The 22,064-nt window shown below is 39.5% G+C and overlaps 1 protein-coding gene across 2 annotated transcripts in view; it reads right to left on the minus strand.

Moving 5' to 3' along the window:
- Positions 1-479: 479 nt before the first annotated feature.
- eml6 (EMAP like 6) overlaps positions 480-22,064 on the minus strand; it is a 73,062-nt gene continuing 51,477 nt past the window's right edge. For both annotated transcript variants that reach the window (XM_045691320.2, XM_045691319.2), the window contains 5 exons: positions 13,337-13,499; positions 8,928-9,031; positions 5,021-5,174; positions 4,754-4,854; positions 480-4,365 (listed from right to left, as the gene is read on the minus strand). In XM_045691320.2, coding sequence (XP_045547276.1) covers positions 4,341-4,365; positions 4,754-4,854; positions 5,021-5,174; positions 8,928-9,031; positions 13,337-13,499 — 547 coding nt within the window. In that variant the 3' untranslated portion in view covers positions 480-4,340. The remainder of the gene's footprint in view (positions 4,366-4,753; positions 4,855-5,020; positions 5,175-8,927; positions 9,032-13,336; positions 13,500-22,064) is intronic.

A 22,064-nucleotide genomic window follows, 5' to 3' on the forward strand; every position in this document is an offset into this window, starting at 1 on the left:
TCGGTCTGTACATTGAGTCTGGAGCAGGATACTTGTTATTTGGCCATTGGCCCAGTTGTACTGCAAGGACTTCTGTTTGGTCAACCACAGGCTATGGTGGGGGGGGTGGGGTTATAAATTACATCCTGTTGGTTTGTTCTTTGGAGAAAAACTGAGGACAGGGAAGACTGAACATCTACTTCTCAGCATAACATCTATAATTTGTCCTCAAATAAATATATTTTTCTCTCCCTGATTTGCTTTGGGTTCTGTGTTATTTAAGAATAACATCAACTGCTAACAGGACCTTTAAGCAGTCTCACAAAGAATGGCATAGGACTGTTGTAATAACACTAAACAGCAATTGTATTGTAACTTATTTTCATTCACCCTAAAAAGGTGAAGTCTTAGAAAGACTTTTGTATGTAGCTGTCTGAAAAATAATATGGGTAGACAATTACAGTAATTGGAAGACAAAGACGAATAGAAAGACAAAGATAATCACTCAGTACCTCATTTAATTCACTTTTTAAACCATTGGTTTTTTTTTTTTACATACATTGACATAATCACCATGGCTTTGATGAATACTTGATTCAGTCAATTGGGAGTGGATGTGTTTTAGATAACAGTTTGTTAGACTCAGAGGCGTCATGCCCTCAGATTGAAAAAAATATATATAAATAATACAAAAGAATGTTTATTTTTTGTAGTTGTTGTTTCTCTGTAATGCTACCAGCCACCTAGCAATTTTATGAAGTTGGCTTTAGCTAGCCCAGATGGTTATGAGATTGGGAACCTAACCATTTCGGGCTATCAATCAAGTTAGAATAGCTAGCTTGTCTAACTATCTTAGCTGGCATGCCTCCTGGCAAGGTTGGTCGACATTAGAAAAGCAAGCAATTTCTAAATGTACTGAATAAGACTCACATTTCTTTCAATCTTTTACCCAGATTTATGCAGAGAAGTATATTTAGTTTCTTTAAAAAAAATAACCACCAGTCAGGAGGATACAGACTACTCAAGAGGTATGCTTAGATATGCAATTAAGAATTAAGCATAATGATAATGGCTTTGGTTTGCAGGAAAAAGCTGTTTCAGGTGTTTGAAAAATACAACATTCTTCAACTTCTCAAATTCTCCACCCTCCAGCCATCCTCACGTACTTTGTGCCCCTCAGAATTTTGGGGTGCCTGCATGACGCCTCTAGTTACAGTGATGGAATGACAAGTGGCAACACCTGTCAAACACTCCCCCGTGTTTGTTTGACCTTCTGTTTCCAAAACCAAGTTAGGGCTAGATTCAATCCGTAACGCAGAAGATCTGAGTTATAGCTTGATTGAAATTTAAAGGCAATGTTGCCGTGTACGTGGAGGCTGCATTCATGGTAAGCGCTGCATATGTCAGCTCAATCAGAAATTACCTTTACATTTTAACGCAGATCTTCCGTGATACTTCCACAACATGGATTGAATCCAGCCCTTAGACAAAACTGGATGAATGATTGTTAATCAGTTGGCAAGTAAAGCTACCTGCCAGGCAAACATGTCTGTTCAACATACGGTTTTGGTACAAGATAAATGTGTGTTTCAATGAGACAAAAACAAATGAATGAATTAGAAAATTTAACCAACTAGACATGTTGATGTAGGTTGAGTAATGAAGAAACTATGTTGACTCAATCAAATTCTGCCTGGTGGGTAGCAACTTCAGATGATGGCAAGTATCCATGGCCAGTAGACATTGTACAGGTGTAAACAAAACAGACTATTTGGTTGCGCAGTTCTATGAAAATAAACCACTTTGGGGGGACTTCTTGGCGCACTACACCCCCCATCACTTACTTGTTCTATTTCATTTTGAAAACATACTTTTGTCATAAATGTATTACTGGTCACCACATAGATTTGGAATGTCTGAATAAATTCATGCTTTTTACATTACTATTTAAATATTGAATAACCTGGACATATTACAAAAACTATGCTCTACAATGCAGACAACTGTACCAAAGTCAATCTAAAACACACACACACACACGCACGACAATATCACATTGATAGCCAAATCATTTTCTAATCAATTCTATGGCCAAAAGAACATCAGGGTTGTGTTCATTCAGCAACAAACTGAAGAAAGCCGACTGAAACTTGGAGGGACTACCTGCACTGGTCCAATAAAAAACAATTGTTTGTTTTCCGTTGCATAGCGGTGTTTCCTCATGAACACGACACAGCTCAAAGTTGTGTCAGGCCAGTGTGTATGTCAGCAAGAATGGCATGGACATAAAAATGAAGGTAAGCAGAAAAGCAGAAAAGGTTGGATCCCATAGTCATTTTCACACAGTGGGTCTCATTTATCAATCGAGTGCAGCACAAATTTGTGTTTAGGCTAATAATGTATATTGTTTCACGAACATTTCACAGTTTCCAGAAACATTTTTACGCTCAGTTAGTTTTTTGGTGCACACAAATACCCCCCTTACAGAAAAACACGACTTCACATGTAGATAGATATGTGACATTTCTCATGTGAAAATTTGTGTTTTTGGAACACGTCACATGATCACATTTTCACATCTGATCACATGAAAATGTGTTTTTAGGACACGTGTTTTTTCCGCAATGGCCTTTTCAGAGAACTAGAACTCGTTATTAAGTAGACCAAAATAAATGACAACATTTAAGTTCCTAACTACTTACAGTACCATGTATGCATTTGGACAGTAATAATTCAAATATGTATTTAATAAAATAAACTTGTCATCTCATAATCCAAAAATTATTCACTTGCTGTTTTTCAATGATGCTTGTCCTTGACTCACATTCTCCCTTCAAATAGATTAAGGTATTTATGCATGTTTGATAAGCATGGGTTTTACAAATTAGTTTTCTAAACAGCAAATACACAACATTTCTGTCCATGTGAAGATTGAGGCCCACTGACTGCTTTTCTGATTGGCATATTGCATACTAAACATATTCTTAGGAAATAAAGGATGGCATTCAATCCAATGCGCATTATAGAGCAGTGCAGCCGACAATGCATCTTTTAAGGCAACGTCCCAGTCATTTGCGGAGAGCGCATTCATGGTAAACGCTGCCGATGTCGGCTAAAGAGTGTGTTGCTCTATAACACACCTTATATTGAATCCCGGCCAAAGTCGATACAATAACAAAAACAAAGTGCACATTGAAAATTGTACAATAAACTTTATCACAGTACTAAAAAGGGTATTTCAACTAAAAATGATAGTTGGATTAAATGCTGTTTATTTAAAATGGTATGGTTATTTTGGACAATTCACCATGGATATAGGAACATGTTAATTGGCAGGAATGGCCACTTAATGGTATCTTTAGGGGGCACAATGTCAAGTCATGACTTTTAGTTAAAGTTCCCCTTTAATGCCTTGTATGGCTCCTGAGTTCCATGCATTTGGATATATTTTAAGAGGAAAAGCTGCAAGTAAGAGTATAATAGGTTTTGGTCAATGTACAAGAATAATAAGAAAAAAAACATACATAACATATCAATACGACTAACTTTATAAAAGCCCTATGACTACATGTTCTATAGCACCAGAACTGTATAAAAAATGTCAAGTGATCATTTGAGAATAATTTGTTAAAGGCACTTAAACATCATGCATTAATGGCTGAAGAGCGTGTTTGTATAACAAATTGACTTGACCATGGTTCTTGCCATTTCATGTGTTAAGCATGGGAAAAAAAGTTGAACAAAAATTAGGGTGGTACAACACCATTTGACCCTCTGAAATATGTCCTCTTGAATGTTGTGCCTTACATTACTCTCAGTGAATACGCCTAATATGTTTTACAGTATACTTGTAACCTATATTTTTCATTTCCAAAATATCACACTGTCGATGAAATAGATTCTCATCGCATTTCTGAAACTTTCTCTGTATCACTGAGATTTGTCTCTGTAATAAAAAGTGTTTACACTAATTATTATCATTATCAATACCGTATACTTATTTGCACAAACAAATAAATCAATTGTCACAATCACAATTCATAATTCCCAAAACTTCAAGTGTAATACGGGAATTCACAAACTGAATTATATTCATAACATATTAAGTACTGTATCCCCTGAGACATTGCCATGTACCACCAGATGACAATCAATCAGTCAACGTTTAGAGAACTGTATGTTCTATCACAATAGAATGTTGTTTTCTTGATTCCAGGTTAGAGCTAATTTGCATTGGTCAAGGTCATTATTAGTTCACAAATGTGTAAATGCAGCATTTCAGGCATGCAGCAGCTCAGATTGAGGCATCCGGATCCTTTCTTTGCATCTGAAGAGATCCAGTGAGAATTGGTGACACTTAATCACAGGCATTTCCATACAAACAAACTGTGTGCGAGAAACAAAAGTAATATTAGTAATAATTATTTTTGAATCACATAATTTTATATTACATTCCTTTTATTCGGTTCAATCGGCGTAAATAGTTAAGCCATCCATTTTAGTGTGTAATATTGGTTCCCTGAAGGAGGGGAATGGAACATAACACCAGGGTCGAGTTCGTTAGGGAAGTTTTGCAACAGAAAATTGGTACCTATTGAACACTACCCAGATAGTTCCACTAGTATAGCCCTGTCCTCATTGCTCGTTATATATCCCTTGGGAAACTTTTTGTTACATCTGACATCTGTGGGATATCTCATACTTAAAGTTGTCTCATTCCCCTCCCTCAGGGAACAATGGTTTCATACATATAATTATTTTTTATTTTACTTACCTGCAGTCATTGCCGCCTGCACTGATCACATATTTGTCATCGTAGGAGAAACGAATATTTGTCACATGAGCCGAGTGGCCGAAGTAGCGCTTGTGTTTGGCCTATGAAAAGATAGATGTTTAATAGTTATATTATTATAAGTAGAATAATTAGTAATTCAACTGCAGAAAATATACAAATTCACATTCTCAAGTCTAAGACTATGGGGTTTATTTTATAATATCAATAAAATGGGTGTACATTGGTAGTCACGCGGAAAATGCTTACAAATTTTTCTATGCATGGAAAGTCAAATAGCTTGACGAGGCCAAAGTCATCCCCGGTAACTACATTGAGGCCGGCATGAGAGACGCAAGCACAATTGACGTCAGCTTTTTCAGCATTTCGCGGCCACACCCCCAGCACCTCATCTCCTAGTACACTGTGAAAGCAAGCAGAGTGGTTGTTTACTGTAAAAACGTAACGTTAATTGAAAAAAATATATGGCATAATATTGGGTGTGGTCTGTACATGTTGAATACTGTCATTATATATTTATTATAATGATCGAAGTTGAGTCATCAAATGGAATAATGTGTATCATCAGTGTACTTAACTGATAATGACTTTGGGCACAAATCATTATATAATACATATCAGACCCAAAACCAAAACTCATGTGCGCTGGTCAGCTAAATGTTAACAGTCCATGATGACAGACTAATAAAATACAGCAGTAGAAAAGTTTCAATTTTAGAGTGTCAAGCAGCTAGCAAGAAACCCATACCCGGCTCCACGAGGGGGCAAAAGGGGGCTTTACCCCCTCAGTTGAAATTTGTGCCCCATCAGTTTAAGTTCGATGTCCCCATATAAAAATAGCAAAACACTTCAAATGATTGAGTGACAGGTTGCCGCAAAATCTGTATCTCCGCTGCGCTGTGTCAGCACAATGAACAGAGCACGCTGCAGTGTGTGTAGGCGGGCTTTAGAAAGCCACTGGGGAGCAGGGTTTCCGTTAGCTGGTAAATGCTGTCTTTTTGGCCGACAAAATAAATGAAAAGCCGATAAATACAATTGTAGCCAGCCAAGTTGGCCGGGGATGCCCTGGTGCTGAGGAGAGAGAGAAAGGAGGCCTTTTTCGTTGAAATTAAACAACATTTAGAGATTATGCCTATAGTGAAAAGCCTACAAAAGCAGGGCTCCAGACTGCGACCATAGGTCTCATTGGACAGTAGGCTACAACTGCAAAGTTTATTGAGACATTAAATGTACTGTTAGATAAATACATGGCTACTATGAGTGGTATTATCTTTAGAGTTTAGTTATCAAGCTCATGTGTTTTGAGTTTTCATACTCAGGTGGTGAATTGGCCCCAAATAAATAAGGCTATGATATTTGAGTACATAAAGATGCATGCAAATTCATTTTTACTGAACCCCCCTAAAATATGAAAATTCAGGAACACTATTTTAAAAGTAATAATATAACATCAAAAGCATAATTGTCTACCCAAAATGCATGACAATTACTGGATTAGGTTGCACATTAAAATATTTTGAATCAAAACATCACAAAATTATGAAATAACGTATTTTTTCAATGCCATCTCAGCAGTCTATTAAATTTTTTTTGTAAATCACTGTGTATTACTTTATAAGATGATAAGCGTACTAAGTTTTTCTAATGCGTTTTGCCTGAAAATAAATTGGTGCGACCAAATCATGGGCTGGTGCCACCAGTTGAAAAACTAGGGGAAATTGTTAGTCTGGAGCCCTGCTACAAGAGTTTTAATATTGTAGTGGACTCGCTATTCCGGTAGGATGCAATTTTGGAACATTAATTTATACATTTTTTCGTATTTATAAACGTTTTATCATTATTGTATATCATTGTTATTATTGTAGGCCTATTTATTAATCCAAACCAGTTTTTTTTATATGCAAAATGTGTTTGGTTTTATTTTGTTAAATTAAGTTTGATCTGTCTATTTAATTGAGTGCGCTGTATTTAGTTGAAGATTTATGTAGGCCTGTCATAAAATAAATATCATTAGCCTATTTCTGTCATTTGTTGGGTACGTTAGACACTAGCCTTTCTTGGTAATTGCTGCAATATTGTCACGTCCTGACCATAGTAAGATGTTATTTTCTATGGTAGAGTAGGTCAGGGCGTGACAGGGGGTGTTTTGTGTTTTTCTATGTTTTGTATATCTATGTTTAGGTTCTAGTTTTTCTATTTCTATGTTGTTTTTTGGACTGTGCTCGTTGTCTCTAATTGGAGATCATACTTAAGTAGGGTTTTTTTCCACCTGTGTTTGTGGGTAGTTGTCTTCTGTTTAGTCTTCTGTGCATGACAGAACTGTTGGCCGTTATTTTGTCTTTAGTGTTCTGAGTTAAAATACATTTCATCATGAGCACTCAACACGTTGCGCTTTGGTACCCTCTCTACGACAGCCGTTACAAATATAGCCTGTTCAAAACTTTTGTGAAGATTTAAACTAGTTCACAAGTAGTTTTTTTTCATTCTGTTGAGCCCTTTTCTTTGGCCAAATTAAGTTCCAACTGTAATGTTGGGTTTGCTGCAATATAATATCCTGCTTGTCTTTCCCTAGAAACAATGGCTTGAATTACTTTTGATATTACTCTTATAAAGTTTAGAAACTTTTGCGAAGGTTTGGTGTGGCTATTAGCCTAATATACTGCAGGCATATGGTACGAAGGCAGTGAGCACAGGCTCTTTAAATGACCGACAGCTGAACTGAGGTGTGGATTAATGTTTTAGGCCTACCAGAGTTGCTGCTATAATCGAACAATATAATGCTTATTTGAATAGAAAATGTACGAATTAGCCTCCTTCTGTAAGCCTATATCTGTATAGCAGACAAGAATAAGAAATTAATGTCGGTGTCGTAGCATGCCGCCGCCTCCCCCACTCCCTCTGATTCTCTTTGTGTAATTTTTACCCCTTTTTTTCTCCCCAATTTCGTGATATCCAATTACGATCTTGTCTCTTCGCTGCAACTCCTCAACAAGCTCGGGAGAGGCGAAGGTCTAGTCATGCGTCCCCTGAAACATGACCCCCCCAAGCCGTGCTTCTTAACACCCGCTCCCTTAACCTGGAAGCCAGCTACACCCATGTATCAGAGGAAATACCATTCAGCTGATGACCGGAAGTCAGCCTGCAGGCACCCGGCCTGCCACAAGGAGTCACTAGAGCACGATGAGCCAAGTAAAGCCCCCCCCCGGCCAAACCTTCCCCTAACCCGGAAAACGCTGGGCCAATTGTGCAACGCCCTCCTGGCCAAACCCTCCGCCAATTGTGCAACGCCCCCCCCCCCCCCCCGGGCCAAACCCTCCCCTAACCCGGACAACGCTGGGCCAATTGTGCAATGCCCCCCCCCGGCCAAACCCTCCCCTAACCCGGACAACGCTGGGCCAATTGTGCAACGCCCTAAGGGACTCCCGGTCACGGCCGGTTGTGACCTAGCCTGGGATCGAACCCCTTAGACCGCTGTGCCACCGGAGAGGCCATTCTCTTTTTCAATATTAACACTTTCGCCAATAGGCCCGATGTATGCAATGCCCTGATGTATTTAGTGCTAAAATCTATGACAGCTGAACCATGAGGTGGACAATTATTGTTTTAGGAAAGTAAAAAACAATAGGCTATAAAGTTTTTCATATGCTACATTTCGAAACACAATGAAGTGTTTTTGTAATTAGTTATAGGCTGTTTTTAAGGACACTGTGGCTCTTCAGAAAAGGTAAGAAAACAATGTTGCATTTTTTTTTTTTTTAATCAAATCTTGCTTTAGTTTGTAGGGTGCTGTACATGGTGCTGATAAAGCGCCGAAGAGATTTTCGCACCAACCTGTCACTTCTTGGTCAAAAGCATTTGAACTGAATTTTATTGTTGTATAGCGTGATATAAGCAGAATTCAATCATTTCAATGCAAGGACCTAAAAAAATGGTGCCCCAACGCCGATTTCAACTGCCCCGTAGTCATTGTATCCTGGCGCCAGTCTGAAGAACACATTTTTAGTTCCCTGAACATTGTGGAAAAGTAATTTTTCAAATCACCAAATGAGAACCTTTAGGGAATGTTACAGGAACGTTCTGTGCAAGCTGTTTTAGAACATAAATATGAACAGATTACAACTGTAATATACCTGTTTTAGTTCTTGAAGCGTCTTACCTTGTCCAGGTGGCCCAAGTGATCCTTTCAATAACAGATTGCTCAGCTACCATCTTTCCTGATGGAACCTCATGGACCTGCCGACTGTACGTACCTGTGGATACCTGTAATGACATCCCACGCAATTCTGCTACGGTGAGATGAAGAGGGGTTGTAACAATGGATAACGTAATAACACAGGTTAATGTAATAACTTTCAGTAATATAACTTTTTCATTAATAATGAAATTAAACCAGTTAAAAGGGGCAATCTGGAATTGACACATCCATTTTGGGACTTAAAAATGAATGATGTCCAGCCATTGATTCTTGAAGAATATAAATGTCTCATGAGCTTAGTTCAACAGTCTTACTCCAACACAACCCAAAATATAAGCTTGTTTCACTCCACTGTTGGTAAACAATGTAATTGTAATGAAACACAGTAAAGGCTTTAGCTATCGTTTTGATCTCCTAGATGGCCCATCCTTGCATCCATAGCTCCGTCTATGAATTTGAGAGTGGTTACATTTCTCAAGCCCCATCCTTCCGCTGTTTACTAAGAAAGTGGCGGGTTACTGCTTTATTGTTGTTTGAAACACAGATTGCCTCTTTAATAACTTGCCAGATAACATAATAAAGCTGTTGAATGGATAACTTAACTTTTCAGGTGAGTTAAACATTTATTACCACATGCTAGGTACAGTGCATTCTGAAAGGGTACAGACTCCCTGATTTTTTCCCCAGATTTTGTTACGTTACAGCCTTATTCTAAAATTGATTAACTTGTTTTTTTCCATCAATCTACACACAATACCTCATAAATGACAAAGCAAAAACAGGTTTTTAAAATTTTTGCCAAGTTATAAAAAAATATATAAAATTGAGACCCTTTACTGAGTACTTTGTTGAAGCACCTTTGGCAGCGATTCCAGCCTCGAGTCTTCTTGGGTATGATGCTACAAGCTTGGCACACCTGTGTTTGGAGAGTTTCTCCCATTCTTCTCTGCAGATCCTCTCAAGCTCTGTCAGGTTGGATAGGGAGTGTCGCTGCACAAATATTTTCAGGTCTCTCCAGAGATGTTTAATCAGGTTGAAGTCCGGGCTCTGGCTGGGCCACTGCTGCGCTGTCTTGGCTGTGTGCTTAGGGTCGTGATCAGGTCTGAGGTCCTGATCACTCTGGCAGGTTTTCATCAAAGATCTCTCTGTACTTTGCTCTGTTCATCTTTGCCTCAATCCTGACTAGTCTCCCCGTTCCTGCAGCTGAAAAACATCCCCATAGCAGGATGCTGCCACCACCATGCTTCACAGTAGGGATGGTGCCAGGGTTCCTCCAGATGTGACGCTTGGCATTCAGGTCAAAAAAATTCAATCTTGGTTTCATCAGACCAGAGAATCTTGTTTCACAGTCCGAGTCCTTTAGGTGACTTTTGGCAAACTCCAAGCGGGCTGTCATGTGCATTTTACTGAGGATTGGCTTACATCTGGCCACTACCATAAAGGCCTGGTTGGTGGAGTGCTGCAGAGATGGTTGTCCTTCTGGAAGGTTGTCCCATCTCCACAGAGGAACTGGAGCTCTGTCAGATTGACCATTGGGTTCTTGGTCACCTCTCTGACCAAGGCTCTTCTCCTGATTGCTCAGTTTGGCCAGGCAGCCAGCTCTAGGAAGAGTCTTAGTGGTTCCAAACTTGGGGACCTGGGGCCTCCCGAGTGGCACAGCGGCCGTGACCGGGAGACCCACGAGGCGGCGCACAATTGGCCTAGCGTCTTCCGGGTTAGGGGAGGGTTTGACCGGCTGGGATTTCCTTGTCCCATTGCGCTCTAGCGACTCCTTGTGGCAGGCCGGGCGCCCACAATCGGACTTGCAGCTGGCTTCCAGGTTAAGCGAGCAGTGTGTCAAGAAGCAGTGCGGCTTGACAGGGTAGTGTTTCGGAGGACGCATGGCTCTCCACCTTCGTCTGTCCCGAGTCCGTAGGGGAGTTGCTGCGATGGGACAAGAATGTAACTACCAGGCAACTTACCTGGTAAAATAAGGTTAAAAATAAAAATGTGGTACCCTTCCCCAGATCTGTGCCTCAACACAATAATGTCTCAGAGCTCTACAGACAATTCCTTCGATCTCATGGCTTGGCTTTCACTCTGATATGCACTGTCAACTGTGGGACATTATATAGACAGGTGTGTGCCTTTCCAAATCATGTCCAATCAATTGAATTTAGCACAGGTGGACTCCAATGAAGTTGTAGAAACATCTCAAGGATGATCAATGGAAACAGGATGCAACTGAGCTCAATTTTGAGTCTTATAGCAAAGGGTCTGAATACTTATGTAAAGTATCATTTTTTTATTTGTAAATAGATTTGCATAATTTCTAAACCTTTTTCGCTTTGTCATTTTGGGGTATTGGGTGTAGATTGCTGACGATTAAAAAAAAAAAATAATAATTAGAATAAGGCTGTAACGTAACTAAATGTGGAAAAAGTCAAGGGTTCTGAATACTTTCCAAAGGCACTGTACATGTTTCATTTTATTTTTTATTTCACCTTTATTTAACCAGGTAGGCCAGTTGAGAACAAGTTCTCAATTACAACTGCGACCTGGCCAAGATGAAGCAAAGCAGTGCAACAAAAACAACCACTCAGAGTTACACATGGGATAAACAAACGTACAGTCAATAACACAATAGAACATCTGTATACAGTGTGTGCAAATGTAGTAAGGAGGTAAGGCAATAAATAGGCCATAGTGGCGAAGTAATTACAATTTAGCAATTAACAGTGGAGTGACAGATGTGCAGATGAGGATGTGCAAGTAGAAATACTGGTGTGCAAAAGAGCAGAAAAAACAAATATGGGGATGAGGTAGGTAGTAGGTTGGATGGGCTATTTATAGATGGGGTGTGTACAGCTGCAGCGATCGGTAAGCTGCTCTAACAGCCGATGCTTGAAGTTAGTGAGGGAGATATAAGTCTCCAACTTCAGTGATTTTTTTTTAATTCGTTCCAGTCATTGACAGCAGAGAACTGGAAGGAAAGGCGGCCAAAGGGGGTGTTGGCTTTGGGGATGACCAGTGAAATATACCTGCTGGAGCACGTGCTACGGGTGGGTGTTGCTATGCTAGCAAAGACTTATAGATGACCTGGAGCCAGTGGGTTTGGCGGCGAATATGTAGTGAGGACCAGCCAACGAGAGCATACTACCCGCAATGGTGGGTAGTATATGGGGCTTTGGTGACAAAACGGATGGCACTGTGATAGACTGCATCCAATTTGCTGAGTAGAGTGTTGGAGGCTATTTTGTCAATTACATTGCCGAAGTCAAGGATAGGCAGGATAGTCCGTTTTACAAGGGTATGTTTAGCAGCATGAGTGAAGGAGGCTTTGTTGTGAAGTAGGAAGCCGATTCTAGATGCTTAATGTGAGTCTTGAAGGAGAGTTTAGTCTAGCCAGACACCTAGAATATGTGGACAACTATAAATACCTAAGTCAGAACCGTCCAGAGTAGTGATGCTAGTCGGAAGGGCGGGTGTGGGCAGCGATCGGTTGAAGAGTATGCATTTAGTTTTACTAGCATTTTAAGAGCAGTTGGAGGTCACGGAAGGAGTGTTGTATGGCATCGAAGCTTGTTTGGAGGTTTGTTAACACAGTGTCCAAAGAAGGGCCAGATGTATACAGTATGGTGTCGTCTGTGTAGAGGTGGATCAAAGAATCACCCGCAGCAAGAGCCACATCTTTGATATATACAGAGAAAAGAGTTGGCCCGAGAATTGAACCCTGTGACACCCCCATAGAGACTACCAGAAGTCCGGAAAACAGCTCCTCCGATTTGACACACTGAACTCTGAGAAGTAGTTAGGGAACCAGGCGAGGCAGTCATTAGAGAAACCAAGGCTGTTGAGTCTGCCGATAAGAATACGGTGATTGACAGAGTCAAAAGCCTTGGCCAGGTCGATGAAGACGGCTGCACAGTACTGTTTTTTATCGATGGTGGTTATGATATCATTTAGGACCTTGAGCGTGGCTGAGGTACACCCGTGACCAGCTCGGAAACCAGATTGCATAGTGGAGAAGGTACGGTGGGATTTGAGATGGTCGGTGATCTGTTTGTTCACTTGGCTTTCGAAGACTTTAGAAAGGCAGGGCAGGATGGATATAGGTCTGTAACAGTTTGGGTCTAGAGTGTCTCTCCCTTTGAAGAGGGGGATGACCATGGCCGCTTTCCAATCTTTAGGAATCTCAGATGATAGGAAAGAAAGGTTGAACAGACTACAAATAGTAATTTGCCAAGAGCCACCTCTCAGTTTATAACAACTAATGTGAGGGGTCCCAGTGCACAGAAACATTGATTGAGGAGTGCTCTTTCCATTTCATCAACTAAGTCTGTATTTTTCCTCTACAAAGATTTAAGCATGAAAATATTATCCAGTCTTACCTCGATGTACTTGCTGTCAGCCGAAAAGTCCATCTGGACGACAAAGCCAGCAATGTCCTTGCAGTAGCCAATACGGTTGAGTGAAGGACCCAGAGTAAGGTCGTAGAAGTCCACCGCGTTGTCCACAGAGCCCACTGCTAGCAGACGGTTGTCTGGGCTGAATCTTTATAACAAAGAATGACCTGATTAATCCCATACTGTATGGACCAGTTTCCCGGACATAGATTAAGCCTAGTCCTGGACAAAAAAGCAAGCTCAATGGAAAATCACCAAATGTGCATAAAGAGCGGGAGATTATAAAGTGGGACTCCAAATAAAAAGGCAAACAATGGAGCAAATGCATCCATTGACATTTTCAAATGGAATAAGTACTTGCTTTCTATGATACAGTGCCTTCAGAAAGTATTCACACCCTTTGAATTTTTCCACATTTTGTTGTTACATCCCAAATTTAAAATTCATTCAATTTATATATTTTTTGTCACTGATCTACACATGAAACCCCATAATGTCAAAGTGGAATTATATTTTTAACAGTAAAAAAATGTCTTAACTTCTTATGGATGGTGGCAGTATTGAGTAGCTTGGATGACTGACGTGCCCAGAGTAAACTGCCTGCTACTCATGCCCAGAAACTAAGATAGGCATATCATTAGTAGATTTGGATAGAAAACACTCTGAAGTTTCTAGAACTGTTTGAATGATGTCTGTGAGTATAACAGAACCCATATGGCAGGCAAAAACCAGAGAAAAAATCCAAACAGGAAGTGGTTTGTAGTTTTTCAAGTGATTGTCTATCCAAACTACAGTCATTTTGCACTTCCTAAGGCTTCCACTAGATGTCAACAGTCTTTAGAACCTTGTTTGAGGCTTCTACTGTGAAGTGGGGATGAATAAGAGCTCATTGAGTGAGAGGACTGCCAGCAGGGCATGAGCCTCAGCCATGCGAGCTCACATGAGAGGTAGCTCAGTTCCATTGCATTTCTGAAGACAAAGGATTTCTCCGGTTGAAACTTTATTGCGGATTTATGATAAAAACATCCTAAAGATTCATTCTATACACCGTTTGACATGTTTCTACAAACTGTAATAGAAATGTTTGAGTTTTCGTCTGACCTGCGCGTCATGAATGTGGATTTGTGAACTGAAGGCGCGAACAAAAAGGAGGTATTTGGACATAAAGGATGGACTTTATCGAACAAAACAAACATTTATTATGGACCTGGGATTCCTGGGAATGCATTCTGATGAAGATCATCAAAGGTAAGTGAATATTTATAATGCTATTTCTGACTATTGTTGACTCCAACATGGTGGATATATTGTATGGCATGTTTTTGTGTCTGAGCGCAGTACTCAGATTATTGCATGGTGTGCTTTTTCGGTAAAGCTTTTTTGAAATCTGACACAGCAGTTGCATTCATGAGAGGTTTATCTAAAGTTCCATGCATAACACTTGTATTTTCATCAACATTTGATGAGTATTTCTGTAAATTGATGTGGCTCTCTGCAAAATCACCGGATGTTTTGGAGGCAAAATATTACTGAACATAACGCGCCAATGTAAACTGAGATTTTTGGATATAAATATGAACTTTATCGAACAAAACATACATGTATTGTATAACATGAAGTCCTATGAGTGTCATCTGATGAAGATCAGCAAAGGTTAGTGATACATTTTATCTCTTTCTGCTTTTTGTGACTCCTCTCTTTGGCTGGAAAATTGCTGTTTTTTTGTGACTAGGTGCTGACCTAACATAATCATAGTTTGCTTTCGCCGTAAAGCCTTTTTGAAATCAGACACTGTGGCTGGATTAACAAGAAGTAAAGCTTTAAAATGGTGTATAATACTTGTATGTTTGAGGAATTTTAATTATGAGATTTTCGTTTTGAATTTGGCGCCCTGCACTTTCACTGGCTGTTGTCATATCGATCCCGCTAACGGGATTCAAGCCATAAGAAGTTTTAACAAGTCAGACATTAAGTTGCATGGACTCACTCTGTGTTCAATAATGGTGTTTAATATGATTTTTTTTAATGACTACCCCATCTCTGTACCCCACACATAAAATGATTTGTAAGGTTAAGCATTGGATTTCATGCACAGATTCAAAAACAAAGACCAGGGAGGTTTTCCATTGCCTCATGAAGAAGGGCACATATTGGTAGACGCGTAAAAAAAAAAAGCAGACATTGAATATACCTTTGAGCATGGTGAAGTTATTAATTACACTTTGGATGGTGTATCAAAACAACTAGTCAGGGGGCTCTAGAGGGTGATGACGTAACAGGTGGCAGCGTGGTAGGCACACTTTGTCCTATGAATTAATCACAAAAAAATGAGGATTAGCTGATAACTACAAAACAAAGCATTCTGGATAATATAGAGAATCTGGAACGATATATTGATCCGAATTTTGATATGCTTAAAAAAGAAACAGATACATCGAAACAAACAAGAGAAGACCTTCCCTCGAGTTCTGCAAGCGAAACAGGAGGAAAGCCATCGTCTAAAATTCCAAACTTAACATTGGAGGGGGATTTTTTTTATAACTGTCTCCATAAGATAGAGCATTGCTTACAAGCATGAGAGAGCAGTTAAAAAAAATTGATCTATTGCCTGGGCTCTTGGGGAAGGTTGAGGCCTTAAAAAGAGGAATGGATTACAGTAATAAAATGATGGAAGAACTACAAGTGGAAAATAAGATATTGAAAACTACTGTGCACTACGGTATGATAATAAAACAATTAAAGCGAATTACTTGATCTAAAGTGCAGAAGTATGAGAAATAATATTGTTATAATGGGAATAAAGGAGGATGTCAACGATGGAAAAAGTCAAGGTGTTCATGAAACGTAATCTCAAGATGACGGACGAACAGGTGGAAACAATTGATTTTCAAAGAGCTCACCGTTTTGGTAACAGAGCAGAGAGAAGGCCCCGTCCGATCGTAGCTATGCTAACCCACTAGAAAATGAAAATGTCCTTGTTACAAAAGGGTGGGGAATTGAAGAACACCCCATTCTCTATTAATGAACAATTTCCTCATGAAATAGTGGAGAGACAACGTGCCCTGTACCCCACTTTCAAAAGGCTCAGAGCAGAGAAGCAGAATGTTCGTCTAGTGGTCGATCAATTATATGTAAATAATCAAATGTTCAAGGACTCAAAGATTATAACGTGTCTGTGAGTGTAGCTACCTACTGTTGAAGTAGTCCCCTATACATATTTGCACCACAATAAAAATATGGATTCATTGTTTTTTTACAAAAACAATTATTTTCCATGAACAACTTTTTTTGTTTTTATTCATGCATTATGGAACCGTGGACTTAAAATAAGGTTGGATTTATGGTAATGCTGAATGGGTATGATGAACTTATCAATTTTCATTATAGGCTATATGGAACTTTGGACTATATGGACGTAATATCAGGTTTTGATTTCGAGGAAGGCGAGGATGGGTAAGGCTGACCTTTTTTATTCTTTATGATTTTTTTCTGTATTTAATTTGAAGATTGTACATTAGAAATACCAAGGTTGTTTTTTTGTTGTTTATGATGATATGTCCTAATTGTAGAGGTTGGGTATATTATGACTTAAAAGCTGTTATATAGTGCGGCCCTTGTTTGCCGATGTGAATCGGAATGATTATCTTTTAAGATAAAACATAATCAATATGAATATATGTATTATAGGGCTCGGATAAAGGATTATATAATTAAAAACCTGCCTAGGGTCTCTATTGGAATAGGCCTATACGATCCTAAAATAATTGGTATTACACTTTTACATTTAAAAAATAAATCTCAATGTAAAAAATGTAAAGGATGATTATTCTTCCGATACACACCGGCAAATGGATGGATTAGGTATTGTCAACAGGGTTGTTGTCTCTAGTGTGTGTGGGCTGCTTAACATTGGGATAAAGGGATTCAAGTTAACGATAATTGGCTTATGGAAGCACTTCTCTAAGCGAGAGATATATTATATTATATATATATATATATATATATATATATATATATATATATTTCTATATAAGCTATTTATGCTACCTTTTATATTCTTGATCCTAATGCTATAGGCCTAGGTGTAAAACAGCTGAGGTGATATAGCAACAACCCTGGAATAAAAAACGTGTATGGTGGAGAGAGGGTTGGTTTTACAAGTTTACTCGCTCTGGATTATCAGTACTGTATGTGTTCGTGGCTGTCGTGCCGTGGCTGTGTCGGAATCGATTGTGAGTTGAACTTGAGTATGCCTTCCCATAAGGGAGTGCCCGGGGTTGGCTTGCGGTCGGCTCTGGCACAGCCATGGAACGATACAATAGGATATAATGTGATGAAAACACATTTTTACTTGCAGTCATTAGTGGCTGTTAGAATCTATGTTCCATTTTCCTTCTTCCTTTTATTGTCGGAATACAACAGGATAGAATGAGGACCACATAAAATATGTCTTGCATGTAATGGACATAAAAAAAGGGACTGGTCTTGCGATATATTTACAGTTGAAGTCAGAAGTTTACATACACCTTAGCCAAATACATTTAAACTCAGTTTTTCACAATTCCTGACATTTCATCCTAGTAAAAATTTCCTGTCTTAGGTCAGTTAGGATCACCACTTTATTTTAAGAATGTGAAATGTCAGAATAATAGTAGAGAATGATTTATTTCAGCTTTTATTTCTTTCATCACATTCCCAGTGGGTCAGTTTACATACACTCAATTAGTATTTGGTAGCATTGCATTTCGGGTAGTCTTCCACAAGCTTCCCACAATAAGTTGGGTGAATTTTGGCCCATTCCTCCTGACAGAGCTAGTGTAACTGAGTCAGGTTTGTAGGCCTCCTTGCTCGCACACACTTTTAAAGTTCTGCCCACCATATTTTCTATGGGATTGAGGTCACGGCTTTGTAATGGCCACTCCAATACCTTGACTTTGTTGTCCTAAAGCCATTTTGCCACAACTTTGGAAGTATGCTTGGGGTCATTATCCATTTGGAAGACCCATTTGCGACCAAGCTTTAACTTACTGATTTCTTGAGATGTTGCTTCAATATATTCACACAATTTTCCTCCCTGATGCCATTTATTTTGTGAAGTGTACCAGTCCCTCCTGCAGCAAAGCACCCCCACAACATGATGCTGCCACCCCGTGCTTCACGGTTGGGATGGTGTTCTTCAGCTTGCAAGCCTCCCCCTTTTTCCTCCAAACATAACAATGGTCATTATGGGCAAACAGTTCTATTTTTATTTCATCCCAGAGGACATTTCTCCAAAAAGCACTATCTTTGTCCCCATGTGCAGTTGCACACCGTAGTCTGGCTTTTTATGGCGGTTTTGGAGCAGTGGCTTCTTCCTTGCTGAGCGACCTGTCAGGTTATGTCAATATAGGACTCGTTTTACTGTGGATATAGATACCTTTGTACTGGTTTCCACAGCATCTTCACAAGGTCCTTTGCTGTTGTTCTGGGATTGATTTGCACTTTTCGCACCAAAGTACGTTCATCTCTAGGTGACAGAACGCATCTCCTTCCTGAGCGGTATGACGGCTGTGTGGTCAGATGTTTATACTTGCGTACTATTGTTTGTACAGATGAACGTGGTACCTTCAGGCGTTTGGAAATTGCTCCCAAGGATGAACCAGACTTGTGGAGGTCTACAATGTTTTTTCTGAGGTCTTCGCTGATTTCTTTTGATTTTCCCATGATGTCAAGCAAAGAGGCACTGAGTTTGAAGGTAGGCTTTGAAATACATCCACAGGTACACCTCCAATTGACGCAAATGATGTCATGGCTCTATAAGCTTCTGATAGGCTAATTGACATAATTTGAGTCAATTGGAGGTGTACCTGTGGATGTATTTCAAAGCCTACCTTCAAACTCAGTGGCTCTTTGCTTGACATCATGGATTTTCTGGAATATTACAAGCTGTTTAAAGGCACAGTCAACTTAGTGTAAAACTTCTGACCCACTGGAATTGTGATATAGTGAATTATAAGTGAAATAATCTGTCTGTAAACAATTGTTGGAAAAATTACTTGTGACATGCACAACGTAGATGTCCTAACCGACTTCCCAAAACTATAGTTTGTTAACAAGAAAATTGTGTAGTGGTTGAAAAACAAGTTTTAATGACTCCAACCTAAGCGTATTTATTTTTCCCAGACTGTTTTCCATGTTATTTGGTTAGTTCTCTTAGGCATCCTCATAGATAATTATGTTATCATGGAACTGCCCATATTTCCCTCTGGCCAACACCAATTGGCAGCCAAGGGTTTGCCTTAGGACGCAAAGGTGCGTCATGAGTCAGGGAGATGGTCTGATGGTCTTAGTGACAACAGACCTAGATATGGGGGGAGGTTTTAGTGGGTGGAATATTAGGACAATTGGAGGTTTACAAAGTTACAGTATGCTTAACAGTGCAAATTATTATGGTACAGCTAAAAGGACACTTAATCATCATGGTGCTTTTAATGGTAAGTTTACTAACATTGGTTGTGGTAAGTATAATTGAAACATGGATATCATTATGGTAAGTGGGGAAATAAGTATAGCAAGTTATACTTGTAATGGCCTAGCAGATCATAAAAAAATAAGATACATTTTTACATGGCTAAAAGAGAAATAATATAATATCTATTGTTCACAAGAAACTCATAATACAAATATAGATGGTTGGGTGGAAAAAAGGACGGAGAGGGAAATATATTTTTGTCATGGTCAAAGATACTCAAAAATGTGTCACAACTTCCACCGAAGTTGGTCCCTCTCCTTGTTCGGGCGGCGTTCGGCGGTCGAAGTCACCGACCTTCTAGCCATCGCTGATCCACTTTTCATTTTCCATTGGTTTTGTCTTGTCTTCCATCACACCTGGTTCCAATTCCATCAATTACATATTGTGTATTTAACCTGTCTGGGCTAGGAGGCCGGTTCACGGCCGGATAAAAAACGTACCCGATTTAAACTGGTTAATACTCTTGCCCAGAAATGGGAATATGCATATTATTAGTAGATTTTGATAGAAAACACTCTAAAGTTTCTAAAACCGTTTGAATGGTGTCTGTGTATAACAGAACTCATATGGCAGGCAAAAACCTGAGAAGATTCCAAGTAGGAAGTGGCCTGTCTGCGATTTTGTAGTTCTCCTTTTGCTTGTCTATCGAAACTACAGTATCCGTGGGGTTATGTTGCACTTTCTAAGGCTTCCCTTGTCTCTCTAAAGCCGCCAGAAAGCAGATTGGGGCGTCTCCTGTCTCTGGGCAAAGTATAGTAACTCAGTTTGTCAGTGGTCTGCCTGAGGACAAAGGGAATGGAAATGCGCGTTCACGAGACCTTGCCATTTTTTATTTTCCTCTTTGAATGAATACAGTATTGTCCGGTTGGAATATTATCGCTATTTTACGAGAAAAATACCATAAATTGATTTTGAACAGCGTTTGACATGCTTCTAAGTACGGTAAAGGAACATTTTGAATTTTTTTGTCTCGAAATGCACTCGCATTACCCTTTGGATAGTGACCTGAACGCACAAACAAAACGGGGGTATTTGCACATAAGTATGGATTATTAGGAACAAAAACAACATTTGTTGTGGAAGTAGCAGTCCTGGGAGTGCATTCTGACGAAGAACAGCAAAGGTAATCCAAGTTTTCTAATAGTAATTCTGAGTTTAGGTTGCCCCAAACTTGGCGGGTGTCAAATTAGCTAGCCGTGATGGCTGAGCTATGTACTCAGAATATTGCAAAATGTGCTTTCGCCGAAAAGCTATTTTAAAATCTGACATAGCGATTGCATAAAGGAGTTCTGTATCTATAATTCTTTAAATAATTGTTATGTATTTTGTCAACGTTTATCATGAGTAATTTAGTAAATTCACTGGAAGTTTTCGGTGGGAATGCTAGTTCTGAACATCACACGCCAATGTAAAAAGCTGTTTTTTGATATAAATATGAACTTGATTGAACAAAACATGCATGTATTGAATAACATAATGTCCTAGGAGTGTCATCTGATGAAGATCATCAAAGGTTAGTGCTGCATTTAGCTGTGTTTTGGGTTTTTGTGACATATATGCTTGCTTGAAAAATGGCTGTGTGGTTATTTGTGTCTATGTACTCTCCTAACATAATCTAATGTTTTGCTTTTGCTGTAAAGCCTTTTTGAAATCGGACAGTGTGGTTAGATTAACGAGAGTCTTATCTTTCAAATGGTGTAAAATAGTCGTATGTTTGAAATATTGAAATTATTGCATTTGAGGTATTTGTATTTCGCGCCATGCGATTCCACTGGCTGTTGAATAGAGTGGGACGCTAACGTCCCACCTAGGCCATAGAGGTTAACCCCCTGTCCTTGTCAGTAATTGTTTTCTTGTAGTGCTTATGCACGGTATACTGGTATTTTACCAGGTTTTGTTTGACCCATTTAGTGTATTGTTCTGTTGACGGTGGTTTATGGATATTAAATGACACCGTTGTAAATCAGTTTTCGCTCTCCTGCGCCTGACTTCTCTGCCGCCAGTATGCATTGCACTACAGAATTACCGACCAAACTATGGAGTCAGCAGGAGCAGGTACCCCAGGTATAGGGGTGGAGGAGCGCGTCCGGGAGCACGCAGCAATGCTCCACCATCATGGCACCGCCATGGACCACGATGTGCAGAAAATGGACCGCTGGGAAAGACGGAGTTCTTCCAGCGCCTCCACCAGCACAACCGGGG

The sequence above is a fragment of the Salmo salar genome, chromosome 12 (genome assembly GCF_965601325.2).
Source record: "Salmo salar chromosome 12, fSalSal1, whole genome shotgun sequence".
NCBI classification, from domain to species: domain Eukaryota; kingdom Metazoa; phylum Chordata; class Actinopteri; order Salmoniformes; family Salmonidae; genus Salmo; species Salmo salar.